We start from the raw sequence: 18,611 nt of genomic DNA on the forward strand, positions 1-18,611 counted from the left end.
CCTGTAAGATACACCAGGCAGTGAATTCTCTTCTAGAGGTGAATGATCAGATTTCTGAGCTGGGCGTTGTCACTGCTCATGGTGGGAGACTTCCATACTGCATTTACCTCGGAAGTCTGGGCTGACTTCAAGGGGCGTTCCCGGGGAAATTCCTGAACTTTTGACTTCGCGGTTTAAATGGAACTCACCGTAAGCTGAAGGCCTCTCAGCGACATGACTGGTCCGTGATAGCAGCTCCGAGGATTCTGGGGGTGGGAATTCTATCCCGGGGTGGTGTGTGTTTCAGTGGGCAGGGATGCTTTATATGTGTTTGGAAGGTTGCTGATTCAAATCCCCGTGTTTGCTGAGTGATATTGCTGTTGGGCGTTTGATTCAGGCCCTTCATCCTTAATTGCTCCAGGGACAGGCTGACTGTGCTTTGTACAAAAGAAAAGGTGAATTGTTTTGGATAAAAGCAACAACAAATAAATAAAATATAATGAGCCGTGCTTAGGGAGTATTGTGAAATTAGGCGTTTAGAAGTACAGTATTACGCTAATTTGGGTGTCTCAGGTGCAAAGCGATATTTCTTTCTTATATGCCAGCAGTGAAGGGTCCTCTTTCCGTAGGAGGTGATCGGTTCACCTTGGTTCTGCGGTTGCCAGATGGGGCTTCCCCAGGGTTCAGCTCAGCTGCGCAGAGAGGCTTGAATCAGGTGCCGAAAGCCTCAGCCTTGCCCCTCTGGTGACCAAAGCACGTCTAAATTATAATCCCATTCCTTGATGAGCAATCGCAGCCCGCTCTGAATGGATTGGTCACATGTTAAAACTGCATGGACCAGTACCTGTCAATCTGCCGGCATGCACAAATTATTAAGGCACGTCTCATGCAAAAGGTGATGTTTGCCAACTTCACACACAGCCGTGGAATGATGGTGGAGTTTGGATGTTTAGGTGTTGAGTAAGATATGTCAAAATCGCCTTTCAAAACAGTGGAGAATTTGCACGCGGATTAAAAACGGTAATGAGGTCATTAACAAAAAAAACACTCGTACAGTTACATTTTCACTTGTCACTTTTGGTGCAAATTTTATGTCTAAACTTTTGTAGTGAAAAGACTATTGCAACTAAGTTTTTTGTTCAATGGGCCATGAACTGTTGTTTTCAGATCTACAGTTTAATTTTGTTACTTGTCATTGCTGTGTAGCATGCAAAATCATTGTTATTTAAATTCTTGTACTGAGCAGCTGAATAAGTAATTATCCTTAAGTACATTTCTTTATGTTTCTGTGCGCATAATTGCTAATTTGATGTGATTTCTTTCTTTCGATGTTCAGGATCGTGTCGTGAATGGACCAGTAAGACAGTATATCGTGATGAAAGATGACCAGAGAGATTAAGTATTACAGTTACACCTTGGGCTTCTATATGCTGTGAAGAGTGACGCTTTGAAATATCGACTCGGGGTGTAATTACGAGGGACTGAAGAAGTGGCAGGTGTTTGATGCGGCATTTAGACTGAATCCGTCTTACATAAAGGACAAGCAGACTTGGTGCACTAGAATTTAAGCCTCATTACTGAAACACATAGATAAACCACAAGCCCGTCGTTGTTGTGCATCTACATGTACTATGTAGCTATTCTCACTAATACCCTAATAATACACTAATACACTAAGACTTCATCTGACTGGAGATGTGTGCTTCAAGAGTAGCTATACACAAACAAATACAGAGGTTTGTAATTGTATCTTTGTGGGGACTCTCCATTCATTTCTATGGAGAAAACTCTAATCACAACAAGAGAACCTTAACCCCTACCCAGCCCTAACCTTAACCATAAGTAACCAAACAAAATATGAGACTTTTGGCATTTTTACCTGTTTGATTGCATTCACAGATCTTTGTGGGGACCTGAAAAATGATCCCCACTACGTCAAAAAACAGGTTTTTATTACATTGTGGGGGATAGCTGGTCCTCACAATATAATATAAACATAATCCACATATGTATATATATATATATATATATACACACACAGGTTTAATACATTTTTATACAGTGCCTTTCCCAGAGTTGCCCCTAGGTACTTGATAATAACGCGTGGCAATCCATTACGACGTCATTTACACAAAATGATGTTTGAATGTTTAAATAATTCCTCTTGAAAACGTGTTATTTTCAGTCTGCTTGCCCAGTGGAGGTCATTCTCTCTCGGACATCGATGACTTAACAGCTAAGCTCCCGCTGGGCTTAAGATCCCGCTGGGCAGCCCTTTGGATAGTTCAGGGTGATTAAATATTTAGTTTATGTCATTGTTGGGTTTTGTACACTCCGAGCGCTGCCAGGACCGGACCGTTTAAGAACGCCGATTGGGGTTGGGGGAGGGGGGTTGGGTCCTGCTTTCTTCCCACGATTTCCATCCCAGTTTAATCAAGTCCGGTTCTGAATCAGAGGTGATTCTCTTTTTGGCTGGTGACCAGAATGCTGTCACATTCCCAGACCTCGCTTCGCTCCCCTCCTAAGGCCAATATACCGCAATGGCATCGTAGCCGGCAAGAAGAACATACACCTCCTTTGAAGAGGGTCCTCAGGGCGGTCTGGCCCCTTCACACATATTGGCTATTGTCAGCTGAGCTTTCAATATAGGAAGTCTTAATAAGAGAGGAGATCTTAGCTGGGCACTCAAAGGAGCATTTTTGTGAAAGGCACATTGGGGGCAACTTAACTGTAATGAATGAAGCGATAGTTAGGCATACCTTAGCAAAAGAGATTGGAGGGTTCTGTTCCTAGGGGCGATAGGCCGTTGTTCCCATGAGTGAGTCCTTTTTGCGGCTAACCAGGAGTTATTCATTCAGCAGATGCTTTTGCCTAAAGTTTGAGGTCAGGATTAGCCAACGCCCAGGAGTAGTGGGGATTATGGGTCAAATGGTGATATATCTGCCTCCCACTGGATTCGAACCAACAAACGAGATGTGGAGTCTTAACCCACTGAGCCACCCACCACACCTCACCCTATTCAGTTAAAGACTAAGCAGTTTGCTAGCATTAAATAAATTTACTGTTAAATATGTCACTTCAAGAAAGGGATGGCGTGTGGCTCTATGAATTCGAACTCAATGCCCATAATCGGAAGGTCACTAGTTCAAATCCCATGGCAAGCAGAGTGGTTTCACAGTGGTTTCCCTTAATCCCAATTGCTCCAGGGACTGACTGACCCTGCTTTTTTGTTTTGGATAAAAGCATCTGTTAAATAATTGAAATAAGGTTGTCACATTTGTGTCTAATTTCTCAATATCTGCAGATAGAGGCAGATCACCATCTAGGCCTGCTTTTTGTCAGCTCAAACCACCATTGCAAAAATTCATTCACCGTAACACAATGTCATCTGTTAATCATTAATGATTTCATTATTATGTCTGATTTCATTTTATTATAATTCCCCAAGTAGTCATTCTTATTAAAATACTGAATGGCATATTAGTGCTTCTTTGCCTAATGAAAAATTGCTTTTCTGAAATGGCCAGCAATTTTCATTCCTACCTATCAGAGCCACATTTTTATATTTACTAGGCACTTTTGTTGGAAGTAACACACAAGTGAGGAAAGCATGGGGTTAGAGCACAGGGTCAGGCTTTACCCAGCATGTCTAGAGTAGTTGGGGTTAAGGGTCCAGTAGTGATATGATTACTGAGCTGGCCATGGGATGTGAGCCCACAACCTTCTGGACACAGTCAAAGATCCATAGCATTAGGTTTACATAAGTCTACAACAGGGGTCCCCAACTCTGTTCCTGGAGAGCTACTGTCCAGTACTGTTTTCTGTTCTACCTACTTTATGATCACGCTACCTGAAAGCAGGTGCGGCTCATTAGAAGACAGGTAGGATAGAAAACCTGGACACCCCTGGTCTACATAATCCTAATTGCACAACCTACGTAATTCCTCTTTAAGGCCGTTCCCACATCACATTTCCAAATGTCCATGCAATTCGGTGCTGCTCCGCGGTACATTCGACAGTTATGGGATGGTGCTGGGAAGAGCCCCCATCCTGAATGGCCTGTTATTTTGAAATGCTCTTGCCCTGAGCATCAAAGCTCCTTTGTGCGGGAGCCGGGCTGTTTCGCCGACCCCGCTCAGGTCCGTGGTGACCACAGGGCTCCCAGCCGGAGCACGGACCCCACAATAGCTCTTTGTGACATCCTGGGGTAGACAGTGCCCCTTGTGCAGCTCCTTTCAGTTCCTGCTCCCATTCAACCGTGGATTCGCCACCGGGCCGCATTCCTGTCTCTCAGCGGCCGTTCATCTACGCCGCGGACCCAGAGGGCGCGATGCTAGCCACGCCATCAGCCTGCAAAACGATTCCCACAAACGTCATTAACTGCACTTTTTACAATCTTATTTAAAGGACAACCTCAGAGTAAAACCCTTGGCCTTTTGCGACTGGTGTAGCTGAAATTGAATGTTCCCAGTCAAGCTCTTTATATAGGACGCAGAGGAACGTAAAAGCGGGAGGCAAAGCTGAGGGCGCGATTATAGTACGTATCTGTTACTCTCTCAGCTTCCACCAACCGTGGCTTAAAAATGCCCCCACTGACAACACGAGCGTCTTCACGTTACATTCCTCATAAGCAGCAGCCGGGCTAAGTGCAGGCCCGTGGGGCTGATCTCTTATCAGATCACTCTTGCTCTCTGTCCTCTGTTAGGCAGACACACAAGGGTCGGCTTACGGAAAGGATGTTCTCTTTTAAAAGAACGACTCCTATTGTCAAGGGAAAGAGGGCCTTTGGTGTGGGAGGCTGTAAGCAACAGCAGACTCCAGTGCCGGTGGGTTTGATCTGAATGCTGGATAGGTAGTATGGCTCTCCGAGGTTAATGCACTCTTCACCTGTCCTGGGTGCCAGGACATCCCAGGACTGGAAGCACACCTGACCGCCTGCATCCCTGTAGCTCCTCCAGGACCCTCTCACAGCACCTCAGCTCTCTCAACACATGGCACACGTACTGACATTGAGTCTGGATGTTAGAAGTATGATATAACAACTGTTTGGGTCTGGCCAATGAGCGCCATGGACGTTACCACAATGCTCTACCTGCCATTTCTTAAAAACGTTATTCTTCTTTATCTCTTACATACCGTAAAACAGGAGATAGTGTCCAGAAACCTCACTGTGCAAATCGGAGATGCTCATGAGGGCCTTACACAAGGGCAAGCAAATCGCTTTAAAAATGCAGAAGGGTGCCCTAGAAAAAAGGAAAGTGATCTGAACCAAAACTTAGCAGAGTATTTTCTGAATCGTAACCGTGATTCATGCTGATGATCAGATAAATGATCATTTTTATTCATGCTTACACTGCCCCCTACTGTTGTGGAGTTGAAAATGCTCTGTAGTATTTAATAGGAGAGACCACATTTGCAATTCTATAATAATTTATATGACAATGCTTTACATTAACTGCACCTTCATAAAGCATTCATAATGAATTCATAGAACATTCATAAGCAGCATGTAAATATACATTAACATCCTAACATACCTTAACAGCTTTAATACTGCATACATTAATAACACGCATTATATGACTATAATAAACATAATGATATGATTGTATAATGTTTGTTATTAATGTATATTACAGCAGGTTAAACTATACTTACATGCTGCTTATGAATGTTCTATGAATGCATTATGTAGATGCACTGATTGTTCTATGAATGCATTATGAAGGTGCACTGATTGTTCTACAAATGCAAAATAAAGGCATTAGGAAGATGAAGTTAACGTTAAGTGTTAATATTTATATTATATATGATAATACAATTTATATACATGTATATATAATGTAACACTATGAATCATTATATAATAAAAGGGAAAAAAGAAAATGGTTTGTTTGGAATTTGGACTTTGGATGTAAGACCCCCCCCCCCCCACCCATAGCGCACACACACGCACTTGCACACACACACACTCACACACCAGGTCAGCAGAGAGTTTAGGGGAGGCAGAGAATGAGTTGAAGGGGAAATTGCATTTCAGAGCGTTGTAGCTACATTTCAGTCCAGTTTCCATTTAAAACTAGGGTTTTCATAGCCTCCGGGAGAGTAAGAAAAAGCGTTTGGAGCCGAAAGCCAATGGGCTGAAACAAAACGGTGGGAGAGCTCATATGGAATTAAAGAGAATTTAGGGCCATGTGATGACAACACCAGAGCAACGAGCCAGACAGACGGTACAGTAAGAACATAGCCATTCACAATGCATGCTGAACTTAACTGAACAGGCCTGTGTTGGGTGGGTCCTTCTCTTTCAGATTGGGGGTCCTGTGTGCATACACAGCCAATCAGAACCTCAGCTCCCATGTCAAAAGCATGAAGAGGCTAGTCGACACCAACATGAAAGACCTCAAGCTGTTTGCCAATGACACTCCAGTGGTAATGCGTCCAGCCTGTGGAGATTCATATGATTTTTATAGGAAGTGATATAAATATGCATAATGTAAGTGGGTGGGGTATTCAGGCCTGAAATGTCAGTCTAATGTTTGTTTTTGTCAACTCCTTTGCATATTGTTAGCCCCGCCTCCCATGCTAGCCTATCACTGACTTTCTAACACATCTTCTCCTCCCTTCAGTAGATGTTTCATATGAATCTGCTTGTCCTCTCGACCCCAAACACAGTCCATAATAATCAGCAGCATCTTTGTGGATGTATGTGTGTCCTGTAAAGGGAGAGTGGGAAGTTCCTAGGTTGCTAGTACCGTGTATTTATCAGAGACTATTCATGTACTTTTTATAGCGATAAATTCTCTGTTCCTCACTTGTGCCTCTGAAAATTTGTTCCTGTAGCTTAGTGGGTACCTTGTTTTGTTCCTCTTCGTTGACTTCACTGTTTGGCTGAACTGTTTGTTTCTGTTTCAGCAAATTGACTATGTTACTGCGCAGTACACTGTAGTCAAGAAAAAAGTCCTATCTGACCTTGACAGTAAGTACAAAACAGCGTCTTTATGAGCCAGTAAGCCAGCCCCCCCCACCCCACTTCCACATTGCATTCTGATGCTTTATAAGTGCTGGGCCAGATCAGCCTGGTCGCCTTGTTTGTCTTAAAGACTGTTTTTATCAGGTTGGTCATTTCAAATGTTCTCAAGTTGACACTTGAGCCTCCTCGGGAGTCCCAATGCATTTTTAAATGAAAGCATATCGCTTGACTTCTGGGAATATTCTCATTAAACTGACTGGTAACTGACTGAAAGAGCCGATTCAAATGCAATGATGCATTCTGTTCATGGTGTTTTTTGTCCAGTATTTGAAAGAAATACCTATTGCCTTTACTTAAATAAATACATTTTAGTCATTTTGTATTACAAACCTGTAATCAGAAGGTCGCAGGTTCAAACCCAGCCTCAGCCTGTTGGTCCTTGAGCAAGGCCCTTAACCCCCAGCTCCCTGGGCGCCGCTACGGGTGGCAGCCCTTCGCAGACAACTTCCTCTATGAAAAAAGAGCAAGTTGTGGGAGGCGTAAAGACAATTTCCCTACGGGGATCAATAAAGTATCAATTATTATTATTATTATTATTATTATATGGCCAACATAACTGACAAAAATATTTCTTTTTATCTGTTCATTTTAATAAAAAATGTACACATTATTGCATTAAAATTTACATTATAACTAAATAATTTCTGCCTCCACAGCGTTGTCTGTATTGGTATTTGATAACATTTGTCGCCTCTTTTGGTTGTTCCTACATGCTGCTCTCACAGTTACGTTTCTGCAAATGACCAGGCAACCTTAATCACGATGAGCTGATGCCCCATTTTGTGATGTTTGTGTCTTTTACATAAGAAAAAAAAAACTCTTTTCTTGCATATTCTCTGTTGCAGCTTCAAAAAGTCTTAAGATTCTTTTTCAGACTTTCAAAGCATACAAGCAAGCTTTCTGTACGCAGTCCTGCTGCAGACTAGAGCAATTTTTTTTCTTGACAGTACCGCCCCAGAGACTCAAATGAAGAATTTACACACATTTTGTTTGCTTGTGTGCCTGGATTCATTTATTCCACAGTGGCATGAACCTTTATAATATTATTCTGGATCCTAATAGCGTCTGAGACAACAGTGTTTACAAAGTATTATATTATCATGTTCAGATGGGCAGGAGGAAATATCTGTTTGATTAGTGATAATTGGTAATATGTTATATGTGTTTAATAAAAATTTTAAAATGTCATGTGACATCATGTGATATTCATTACCTGTGTCGGTAATGAGATTATGCTTGTCTCTTCGCACCTTCAGACATTGGGGCCCTGCTTGGTAATGGGATTCACAGTCAGCTTGGCAAAGAGGTCCTCCCTGCCCTCGATGGTGTGCTGAGCGTGACTGAAGGTACAGCCACAGCTCTCTCGCACAGTCCTGCCAGAATTAAGTTTCTGAGGAGAATGTGCCTTTTCCCCGCCAAAACTCACCACTTTGGCTAGTTACAGTGTTGGGCAGTTCAGGTCCAAAACCTGCAGATCCAGACCAAGATTTTGTTTCTACCAACCAGTTGAGCATAAAGAGTCACAGTCACAGAGGACTCACTTGCTTGGTAGAAACAAAAACTTGGTCTGGATTTGTAGCTTTTGGACCTGAACTGCCCAACACTGCCTATATAGCAATATAAAACTAGTTAAATAATTGGTTTTACGTTGCTGTCATGTGTACCCATAATAAAACCCATGTTTTATTGTACTAGAAACAACCTCATACGTTCTTTATCTTACAATCTCATATGTTCTATTTATCCATTTCAATATATGTTCCTTTTTGGTTTTAAAATTTATGTCAATACTATTATGAATTAAAGGTGGAATATGGTAGTGCGGATGATTTAACTGATAAATATATGTTAGAAAACCTTGTTATGAGTTGAAATTCAATCTTAGAAAACCAGTATGTCTTTTATTTAACATGGGGGTTGCTAGGGGGAAGTGCTTGTCAGAAAGGGTGATAAATTTAAATGCAATCAATGTGGAATTGCTCTTGCAAATCACTGCAGTTTTGCAAGCAGTAAGTAGCACATAATAACTATTGTTGGCTTTTATTTAAGTAATTATTCCTGGCATTCTTTTGTTGTTCAATTTATTGTATTTCGTTTCTGCCGTTACGGTTCATATGTTTCTATTTCATGTTACAAGTTTAACATTCTGTGCGATGTTGTATTTGTGTATTATGGCTGGTTAATTCAACACTAAGATAGTGATTCAAGGTGTTAGTTTATCATTTATTTTGTATCTTATGTAGACAGTGTATTGTTAGTGATATAGCCGCTATCAGTGTGAAGGTATGATGTATAAGAAGATATCATGTTAATCAAATGTAAACACGATGTACTGCATGTCTGTTGTGTTTGTGGGTGTGTGTGTAGGTGGTAGATTGCTTAGCTCAAATCTTTTAGCGTAACATGGGAATTCTTTCTATACTCACGGTAGGCCTTCATACTCATGGTAGGCCTTGTATATTCACGGTAGGCCTTGATACTCATGGTAGCCCTTGCATACTCACGGTAGGCCTTGTCCTTTTATTCTGATGTTTCATTTTTGTAATTTCCATTTCTCCATTCCACTCTGCTGCATTGCAAGCCAAAGTGGAGAGGGCTCTCAAAGGTAACGCCGGCCGCACTTCCATCGAGTGCTGTGACCTGTCAACCTGCCTCGTAGGCTTGGGTGGTACCAGTTTTTTCGTACCGTCATACCTTCTGAACAGTTCACCCCAGTATATGGTATATGACGGTATCTGAGGGGGAAAAAAAAGTAAATCATTAGGCTACTGAGCCTAAACCAGGGATGCCAACTTTGTTCAGCTGGCTGGCATGAGATTTTCAATTTGAGGCAAGTCTGCACACGTATTTACATGTATGTAACAGATTTATTACCTTGTAATACCTTGTGTCAGAAGGTCGCAGGTTCAAACCCAGCCTCAGCCTGTGGGTCCTTGAGCAAGGCCCTTAACCCCCAGCTCCCTGGGCGCCGCTACGGGTGGCAGCCCTCTATGAAAAAAGAGGAAGTTGTAGGAGGCGTAAAGACAATTTCCCTACGGGGATCAATAAAGTATCGATTATTATTATTATTATTATTATTAAATATAAATAACTAATAATAAGTTTTTAAAGGTAAATGTAAATTATTTATATAACATATAAATAACATAATGTAACTATTTTTATATCAGGGTTTATGAGCCTGGTGTGTTTTCAGTGTCGTGGCATTGCAGCAGGGAGCGCAGTGCGAAAAGTTAAAATATCTCTGAATAAAAAAATAGCTTTTTTTTAGTCCAAAGGTAAAGGGCAGGATTAGACAAAAGGACGGCGTGTAGCGTGGTCACTGAGGACCCGGCCCAGTAGATGGAGAGCTTCCAGTCTCAGGACAGACCTGCCATCGCGTGTAACACACTGCTAAAATAAGTCAAATAAAGACTAAAATAAGAAAAAGAACAAAATCTGCGTGTGACTTTCCACTTACACTTCAGCTAAGACACTTGTCACTGGGCTGTACCCTTGTAATTGTACCTTTTAAGGTACAGAAATAGACTCTGAGGAACATCCCAAAGGTACAAACAGCATTAATGTACCACCAATGGTACAGAAATGCTCCTCAGAGTACTTTTCTGCACCTTATAAGGTACAATTACCCACAGCTAAGGGTACAACTGGCAGACTCTTGAAGGTACGGCCCCAGTGACAAGCAAAGGTACGGATTTTTACCCCTGTTTTCTGAGAGTGCAGGGAGGCCAACCTTATTATTAGCCAATGATATGTTTTGAATCTGTGTGTGGCAGAGGAGGGGGCACTCCTGGAGCCAATCAGCTTTGCCCCTGTGCCCCCCCCCGTGCAATTCATTTTTCCTCACATCGCCATTGACCCCTTGCATTTGGGGCAAATGAGGGAGCTTCAGCCAAGAACAGGACCTACCCCCCCCACCTTGTAACTATGACTGATTAGGCATATGTATTCTAAAGGTAGGCCTCAGCAGCTGGAAAATACTTTCGAAGTACATTTTAAGTAATTGTTGCTGAACTAACAAACATGAAGTTGAAGGGTGGCTGAAAAATGTGATTTAATTAAGTTTACCTAGAAGCACAGTCTATGCAGAATTATATTGAAGAGAGTGAGAAATAACAGCATATAAATTAAGCTACAGAATGCTGAATAAATGTCTTTGAAGTCCTGCCAGGGGAGTCCAGCTGCCTGTTGGGTGCAAGACTTTTATGGGGAATGTTATTCAGCGTATCTCCATGTCGCACAGCTATGCAGGAGACCAGGGAGGCGCTAGAGAACGTGAGAACGGCACTGGACACCCTACAGGACGGCGCCGGCAAGCTCCAGGCAGAACTCAACGGCATCCGCACCAGCCTGAGACACACCCTGAGTGACCCGGCCTGCTTCGACAGTGCAACCTGCAACGACATCCGCGGCACGCTCAGCCAGCTCGTCACCGGGGCCAACTTCTCCGCGGTCAGTGTCCCACCCACCTCCCCATGCCACAGCCTCCAATGCAGTGCTCGTTGTCGCCACGGTTGGGAACGTGTTAACCAATAGTTATAAGGCCAATATTCTTGTTCTGAATTTCAGCTGCCAGATGTAAGTGGAGAACTTGCCCGAGTGGACGCCGTTCTCCAGACTGACCTGAGCAACATCGTTCAGAAGGTTAGTATTCTTCTCAAACTAACCCACTGTGTTCAATCCACTGTCCTCCAGTGAGCTCCTCAGTTTTCAGGTCTCGCTGTGGTCCAATCTACTGGACATCTACAAACCATGGTCTCCCATCCCATAGTCGTGGCATGGCCAGTCTTATCCACCCCAGGAATATGTCTGTATGCAGGTTTTTGGGGTAACCCTTAGGTCAGCCGTTCGAACCAAGGTGTGAGGATTCTTCAGCCAATCAGTCTGCTAATTAGCGATCTAATTAAGGAGCTGCAGCGAAAACCTGCAAAGCCCATTCTGGATAAGATTGGCCACCCCTGCCATAGTCGATCGTCAAGCATTTTTCACATTTTTCAAAATCGAAATTAGTCCCTTCTAATTTTATGCTCATGTCAGAAAATGTTGCCAGTTTTCCTTGACTGATCACTGTCTTTGTCTGCTGCCTCCCTGCAGGGGTATTTATCATTTAACGACACCCCCGCCTTGGTGAAGCAGCAGACGAAGGACGTGGTTTCAGGTGTGTGCAGGCGGCTGTCGACGCAACGACAAATGCAACAAATAAAACCGTTTTGCGTGAGGCAGCCAGGCATGAACTTCACCAACTGTCATTCAGGTTTAAGATAAGAGCCACTTTATTGCCATCATGCTTCAGAACATTAAAATTGTGTTGACGTCTTTGCTTCTGCAGCGATTGTCAAAACAATGACAGTAGAAAAACACTGATTTAAGCTTGGCAGTGCGACAGGTAATTCCACTATAGTGCAGACAACAAAGAGAGCAGCATATGTGTCGGTTACTATATATAAAATGCAATTGTGTATATTTTCTGGCTAAAATATTTTATAGCTTCAACACCTCGTTGCTTTCCCATGTACATATAACTGGGTCTTTCTTTGAGCCCCCATGGTCTGATATTAAAATCAATACTTGCCTCTTGCTGTCCTACGTGATAAGTGAGACTAAATTAAGTGGTTCTGCAGAAGAGTGGCCCCAGTTTTCTGTTGTGTGAAGTGGTCAGGACCGCCCCCCCCCCCACAGGGGCAGTGCTCTGTTCCTCCTGAGCTCGGAGTTTTCTGGTGCAGGATGGTCCCTTAAGGAGTTGGGCCCCTTTTCCTTCGGTCAGTCTTCTTTAGACTCACGGACACAAAAGCGGGAGAAGTATGGATGCAAAATGCATCCCTCTTCTCTGTAGGCCTCATCTTCACTGAATCCTTCAACCTACCATGCATTCCTGTAGAATCCCTATCAACTCCCCTTGCTTTTCAGATTTGCTATATATGTTGCGACTCCGCATATTTCGTCCTCCTCACATGACTAGTCATACACAATTCAAATGGGTACATCATGCCTGCTCTAACAATGTGATGCACGTACTCTTTCCATAGACTATCAATGCAGGAGTGGTGCACTTGCATACATTCATTTAGTGCTTTATAAATCGATTCATGGTTGTTAAAGAAATATATTAATAGTGCAACAGTTATGAAACCCAGACCGAAACTGAGATACAAACATTCACGATCTCATGCCGCGGTAATGGAAACCAGAACGTCACCATTACATCACTCTCATTACTTTACTGATGTTACAAAAGTCATTGTTAATTTTTTCACAATTGACACTATGACACATATATATTGCACAATTACTATTCTATTTTAAACTAGGGTAAGCTGTATTTTTTGTAAATACACATTATACATATTTCTTCAAACTGCATGTGTCCTGTGACTACTTTGGTCCAATCGTGATTGAGTGATTATGATGGGGGGGAGGGGGTGGTAAAGGCTTTAGATGGATAATAACCCCCTGTAGTGTTCCAAATTGTTGGTATTTAATAAAACCCTCCCCTCTCCAAAAAAAAAAAAAAGCCGAGGTATGAACCGAACCGTGCGGTTTGTAGAATCTGCTAATGACGTTCAGAAATAAATGCCCTCATTGTCACAGTAGAACCAACCCATAAACCTTCAGCAAACCACCAACCTGTTACTTCATTTCTACATGATCCCCTCAAACCTGGACACTATAATGCCGATTGATATTGGTTCTGATCCCATATCAAGGTTCCATTTGTAACTGCTGCTTCCATCGCCCTGTGTTGAGTGAGTAATACTGTACGTATCTCTCCACCGCAGGTGCCAAGGACATACTGGATGGCATTGGCACCAACATCGCCTCCTTCTCCAAGATGTTCCCCATCCACGCCACCCTGTACAACTTCACCGTCTACCTCACCCAGAGCCAGGTGAAGATCGAGGCCTTCTACCCACAAATCGAGCTGATGGACTTCTACAGGTACCAGTAACATCTCAGCCCAGCCTTTATGGACTTTCAGAAGGAGCCCAGAACGTGTCTGACGGTCAGAGACGTCTGCACCAGTATGAATTTCCACTATAGTGCCCCACAATGACAAAACACACCAACAGCATATTTTAATAAGAAGTGCATTATGACTGAAATCAATGCATTAGGCTCCACTTTAATTTAATTCTAATAACTTTGAAGCTCTATTTGCCAGTTGCTGTGTACTGTAGTTACTGTGTTTTGCCTTTGTGGGGCAGTATATACTTGCCATAATGTACATAAGTAAAAATGTTTTTTTCTGTTTTTGCAGATGGACGGGCTGCATTGCTATATGCTGTTTGCTGGTGCTCATCCTTTCCTTTAATTTCCTGGGCCTGCTCTGTGGTTACTGTGGTTACGACAAGCACGCCTCGCCCACCACCCGCGGCTGCCTCTCCAACATGGGTGGGAACCTGCTTATGGCGTGAGTAACCTCACGCTCCACAGGGGCGTGGCCACGCGGCAAGCCAGCCAATCAAAGCTTCCCTGAAGCCTGGCAATCTCAGTATACCCATCCTTGCTACAGCTGTCCCTACTGATCTTGTGTGGTCATGTTTCCAAATTTTGTACCATTATTTTTCTTTTAAAAATCTCTTCATTTATTGATCCCTCATGAGTAAACTCTCCTTTTGCCTACCTCAGCTTCCTCTCCATGACACATAGACACATATGTAGGTGAGAGTAAGCTTGACAGCAAACAGCAGCCCCCTGCAGCGTGTATGATTCTGGGGTTTAAGGGCCTCGCTCAGGGGCCCGCAGATATGACTGGTCTGCCACGGCAGGGCTCAAACTGGTAACCTTCTGATCGCGGGCACAGAGGCTGAGCCACGCACTCCAACAATAAAATGGAATGTATCTCGATGCGTTTGTTACTCTCTAAACACATCCTGTAACCAGGGCTTGTCAGAGGGGCATGGATACCCTGGCAGATTCAGGGGGCCCAACACTATACGGGGGCCCTTGAATGTACAAAATTATAAAATTGTTACAATGTAAATGTGGGCATAGGACCCAAGGTGAGGTTCTAGAATCTCTAGCCACACCCCTGCCCGTGACGATCATGTGAATTTTAATTTATAGCAAGAGAAAAACATCAAACGTTGAGAGCGAATCCATTTTTCCATGTGTCTCAGTGGCGCCGGCTTCAGTTTCATCTTCTCCTGGGTGCTGATGGGGGTGGTGACCGTAACGTTTGTTGTCGGCGGCAATGTGGAGAAACTCCTGTGCGAGCCCTTTGAGAACAGGGAACTCTTCAAGGCAAGTGAGAGCGAACGTCGATGGTTTACAGAGAGCAGTGCATTCTGGGGATGCACATAGAAACATTCCTCTGATTTATCTGGTATAAGTGGCATGTGTCGGTTTTTGTAACACTTCTCTGTGCAGGTCATAGACACCCCATACATGGTCAGTACAAGCATGAAGAATTTCCTCCCAGGAATGCTCTTCCAGAACCCTCAGATCGACCTGACCCTGGAGAGTGTCTACAGGTCACTTTTCATTTTTTAATCGAGTTAGTCATGGCTGGAGTTGAAGTTGCCAGCAGGTGGCAGCAGAGGAGTTTTCATACATTTTCTTCTTGCAATGCATCGTTGCCTGTTTGTACCTGTATGCTTCTTTTGGTAGTAACTGCAAAGAAGACAAGGGTGTTTTCTCTGCACTGAAGCTGGACAACATTTTCCATGTGAACAGGTTTTTGAACTCCAGTGTGGTGAGTCTGTGTAGAGTCCCTCCATAGACTCTCCATTGATCCATGAGCACACTGATGGACACGCAAAGCCAAATAAACCTTTTATAAACCAACCTGCATCTAAACATCCGGGGTTGGAGCCTCCTCCGATGTTTGTTCCATGCTGTTTTTAGCTGGTCCTCCTCTCTCCCAGTACACCAGGGACATGGCCAGGATCTTTGAAGACGTCAAAGTAGACTTGAAGGGTATCGTCCTGCTCGAGCTGGCAGGAAGGCAGAACCTTCTCAATTTTGCCAACACAGGTGTTGATGAGATCAACTACACCAACTTCCTGGCAGAGGTAACCAGCCTTATAACCTGTGGACGGTCCTTCTGTTTCTACATCCTCTGGCTGATCTATGATTTGCAAGCAGAGTATAGTCTACTCTGCAAACACTGTCTACTATACTCTGGTAATCTGCGTAGGCTCATAATGGTGAGGAGATGAGCGTAATTACATGGAATTATACTCCTGCTCAGAAGGACTTGGGATGTATCTGTAAGGTGTAAACACGTTCTGTTCTGTATTTCTGCAGTGACATGCTTTGCATTTCTTACAGGTCAACAAAGGTGTGACGAGGGTAGATTTGCTGGCATTTGCCAGCAAACTGGAAGCTCTGGCCGATGATCTGGTGCGTTTTGAAGATGATCTGAATAATTAAAACTAGCTTTTTTAGAACTAGAATTAGAATGAACTTTATTGATCTACAGCAGCGTGCATGTAGAGCACAGATGAAGACTGACTGAAAATGCAAAAGACAAGAAGCGAGACAGTAAGCAAAGTGACAGGGCAAAGTAATTGAATTCAGAACTATGCCGCCATTGGTATATTCAGACTATTAATTGTGTTTTATGAATATCTTGTTCGGTACTTTATCAGAGCTCATTGATGGGTCTGGAAACAGTGGCGACCTTGATTACATGTTGAGAATTGAGGCCTTTGAGGCTGGATTCAGAACCAGCGTTCAGGAGAAAGGAAGTGGAGGGCTTGATATGGCTCTGTCTGTTCTATCCCCACTACAGCCACGGGGGGCGCTAGAAAACGCACTAAAGGGCCATGCCACCATCATCCGGCAGATCCACAGCCAGCGGGTGGTGCCCATGGAGCAGGCCATGGTAGGCTATTTATATACTTGAGGGAGTTTTATTTACACAAATATGTTCTGAGGACAGAACAAAAAATGATTGGCTCAGAGGGCTAATCAATCAGACTGTAGATGAGGCAAGACCAAGACTTCTTATTGGTTGGTCCCACCTCCTCTAGTCGCTTGGACCCACCTCCTATACAATCTGATTGGTTCTCTCTCTGAACCAGTCATTCTTCATTCTAGACCTCGGACAATTTTTATGTAAGTAAAACCCCAGTGAGTATTTATATTATCCAGCAGGAAAGTATGCTTGGGGACTCGACCTGTAATGAAACTCACAGGTTAAATGCTCGCTTTTAAAAGTCCGTCTCCCTGTATTAGACAGTTGTGTGCTGTTCCAGGTGCCTCTCTGTGACATCATGACCTGAACTTTCAATTCACATCCATTGAAATTCTCTGAAATGCTTATTCTGTGCTCAACAGTCAGTGGCAGTGGCTTGCCGACAGCACTGCATTTGAAATAAGCGGACATTATATCATTTACCATAGTTACATCTGTGGCACAATGTATCTCCAGTGCATTATGTCTGCATTGAATGGAGCGACAACACACAAATAAAGTGCAGCGTGGTTTTAAAGTCTAACTTTAAAGTCTAACTCAGCAACATGAAATGCACCCGCAGCTGCTGCTCTTAGGGTCTGTCAGCCTTATCTATTCTGATTACTTCACCCTGTCGTTTTCCTCTTTACGGCTGCCAAGAAGTATGTTAGAGCAAAGGTAAGCATGTTTCCCTTGTAAGTGTCTGAAACTGGACAAACATTATCTGTGCCTGTCCGTCCTGCAGCCTGCGATTGTGTTTCAGCAGAAAGCTCCGGAGATCCTTACCTGATTTACTGGTTTTGATTGATCCAAATGAAATAAATCGTATACAATCAATCATCTTAATAATATTGTACGTGTTAGCAGTCATAAATTCTTTCCACTATTTATTTTTTATGCAATCTTTTATTTTCATAGTATATGTTTTTGAACATAATTATAATATTTCATATGATTATCACATTATACCAAGTGGTTATATTGCATAACAAAAAAGACCCATCACACTTTATTAGAAATTCCTAATGCATTTCATTACCTACGTAAAGATATAAGCTTATATTAGAAATTTTCGTGATTAAATATATCACTGAAATGTTCTGTGGTAACGTGTGGATTGTATGTATTTGATTATCATTGTACATGTCTGCATGCACAGACATGCATGTTATTTTGTTGTCTTACTCCTTGTAGTTCTGTTAAATTTTAACAAGTCATCATCCACTTTGAACTATTAGTACCCCACATCACCAGAAACATCAGAGAGATCTCCGGCCTCCTGAGCATTTACGGTCACATTTTGCACATGTTTCAGTCTGGGCGTGCACCGGTATTTGAGCGTGTGCACCAGTGTGTGCACTAGTATGTGAGGAGGGTATGCACCACTGTGCGAGCACATGCGCCATTATGTGAGCATGTGCATTAGTGTGTGAGCATGTACTCTGCTTTCTGTCACAGAACACACTGGGTCAGAGCATTGTGATACTGCAGAGGACAGCCAGCGACCTCCCTGTAAGTATGGGATGATGTCACTCCATGTTTCCCCACTAAGGAGCAGCGTGTAATAAGCTCACTCAAAAGAACTCTTGGATAAGGTTCATTAGTCCCTTGGATGCCTTGTTGCCAGCTATCTAAAGAGAAGTAGACCTGTAACTTGGGAAAAATGTTAAGACGTTTCTGTAAGTAGTAAGTCCATGTGTG

General features: G+C 43.1%; 1 protein-coding gene across 9 annotated transcripts in view; it reads left to right on the plus strand.

Annotated features, from left to right (window-relative positions):
* LOC125720726 (prominin-1-A-like) overlaps window positions 1–18,611 on the plus strand; it is a 52,207-nt gene that overhangs the window by 26,360 nt on the left and 7,236 nt on the right. For 4 of the 9 annotated variants that reach the window (XM_048996520.1, XM_048996515.1, XM_048996517.1 and 1 more), the window contains exons 4-19: window positions 6,291–6,411; window positions 6,895–6,958; window positions 8,269–8,358; window positions 11,256–11,464; window positions 11,582–11,656; window positions 12,107–12,170; window positions 13,789–13,948; window positions 14,268–14,420; window positions 15,130–15,253; window positions 15,380–15,483; window positions 15,620–15,704; window positions 15,877–16,023; window positions 16,283–16,354; window positions 16,746–16,838; window positions 17,571–17,588; window positions 18,369–18,422. In XM_048996520.1, coding sequence (XP_048852477.1) covers window positions 6,291–6,411; window positions 6,895–6,958; window positions 8,269–8,358; window positions 11,256–11,464; window positions 11,582–11,656; window positions 12,107–12,170; window positions 13,789–13,948; window positions 14,268–14,420; window positions 15,130–15,253; window positions 15,380–15,483; window positions 15,620–15,704; window positions 15,877–16,023; window positions 16,283–16,354; window positions 16,746–16,838; window positions 17,571–17,588; window positions 18,369–18,422 — 1,633 coding nt within the window. Of the gene's footprint in view, window positions 1–6,290; window positions 6,412–6,894; window positions 6,959–8,268; window positions 8,359–11,255; window positions 11,465–11,581; window positions 11,657–12,106; window positions 12,171–13,788; window positions 13,949–14,267; window positions 14,421–15,129; window positions 15,254–15,379; window positions 15,484–15,619; window positions 15,705–15,876; window positions 16,024–16,282; window positions 16,355–16,745; window positions 16,839–17,570; window positions 17,589–18,368; window positions 18,438–18,611 lie in introns of those variants that run through there. The other 5 variants (XM_048996522.1, XM_048996516.1, XM_048996518.1 and 2 more) reach the window with 2 other exon arrangements.

Source organism: Brienomyrus brachyistius, chromosome 25 (genome assembly GCF_023856365.1).
Source record: "Brienomyrus brachyistius isolate T26 chromosome 25, BBRACH_0.4, whole genome shotgun sequence".
Lineage (NCBI taxonomy): Eukaryota > Metazoa > Chordata > Actinopteri > Osteoglossiformes > Mormyridae > Brienomyrus > Brienomyrus brachyistius.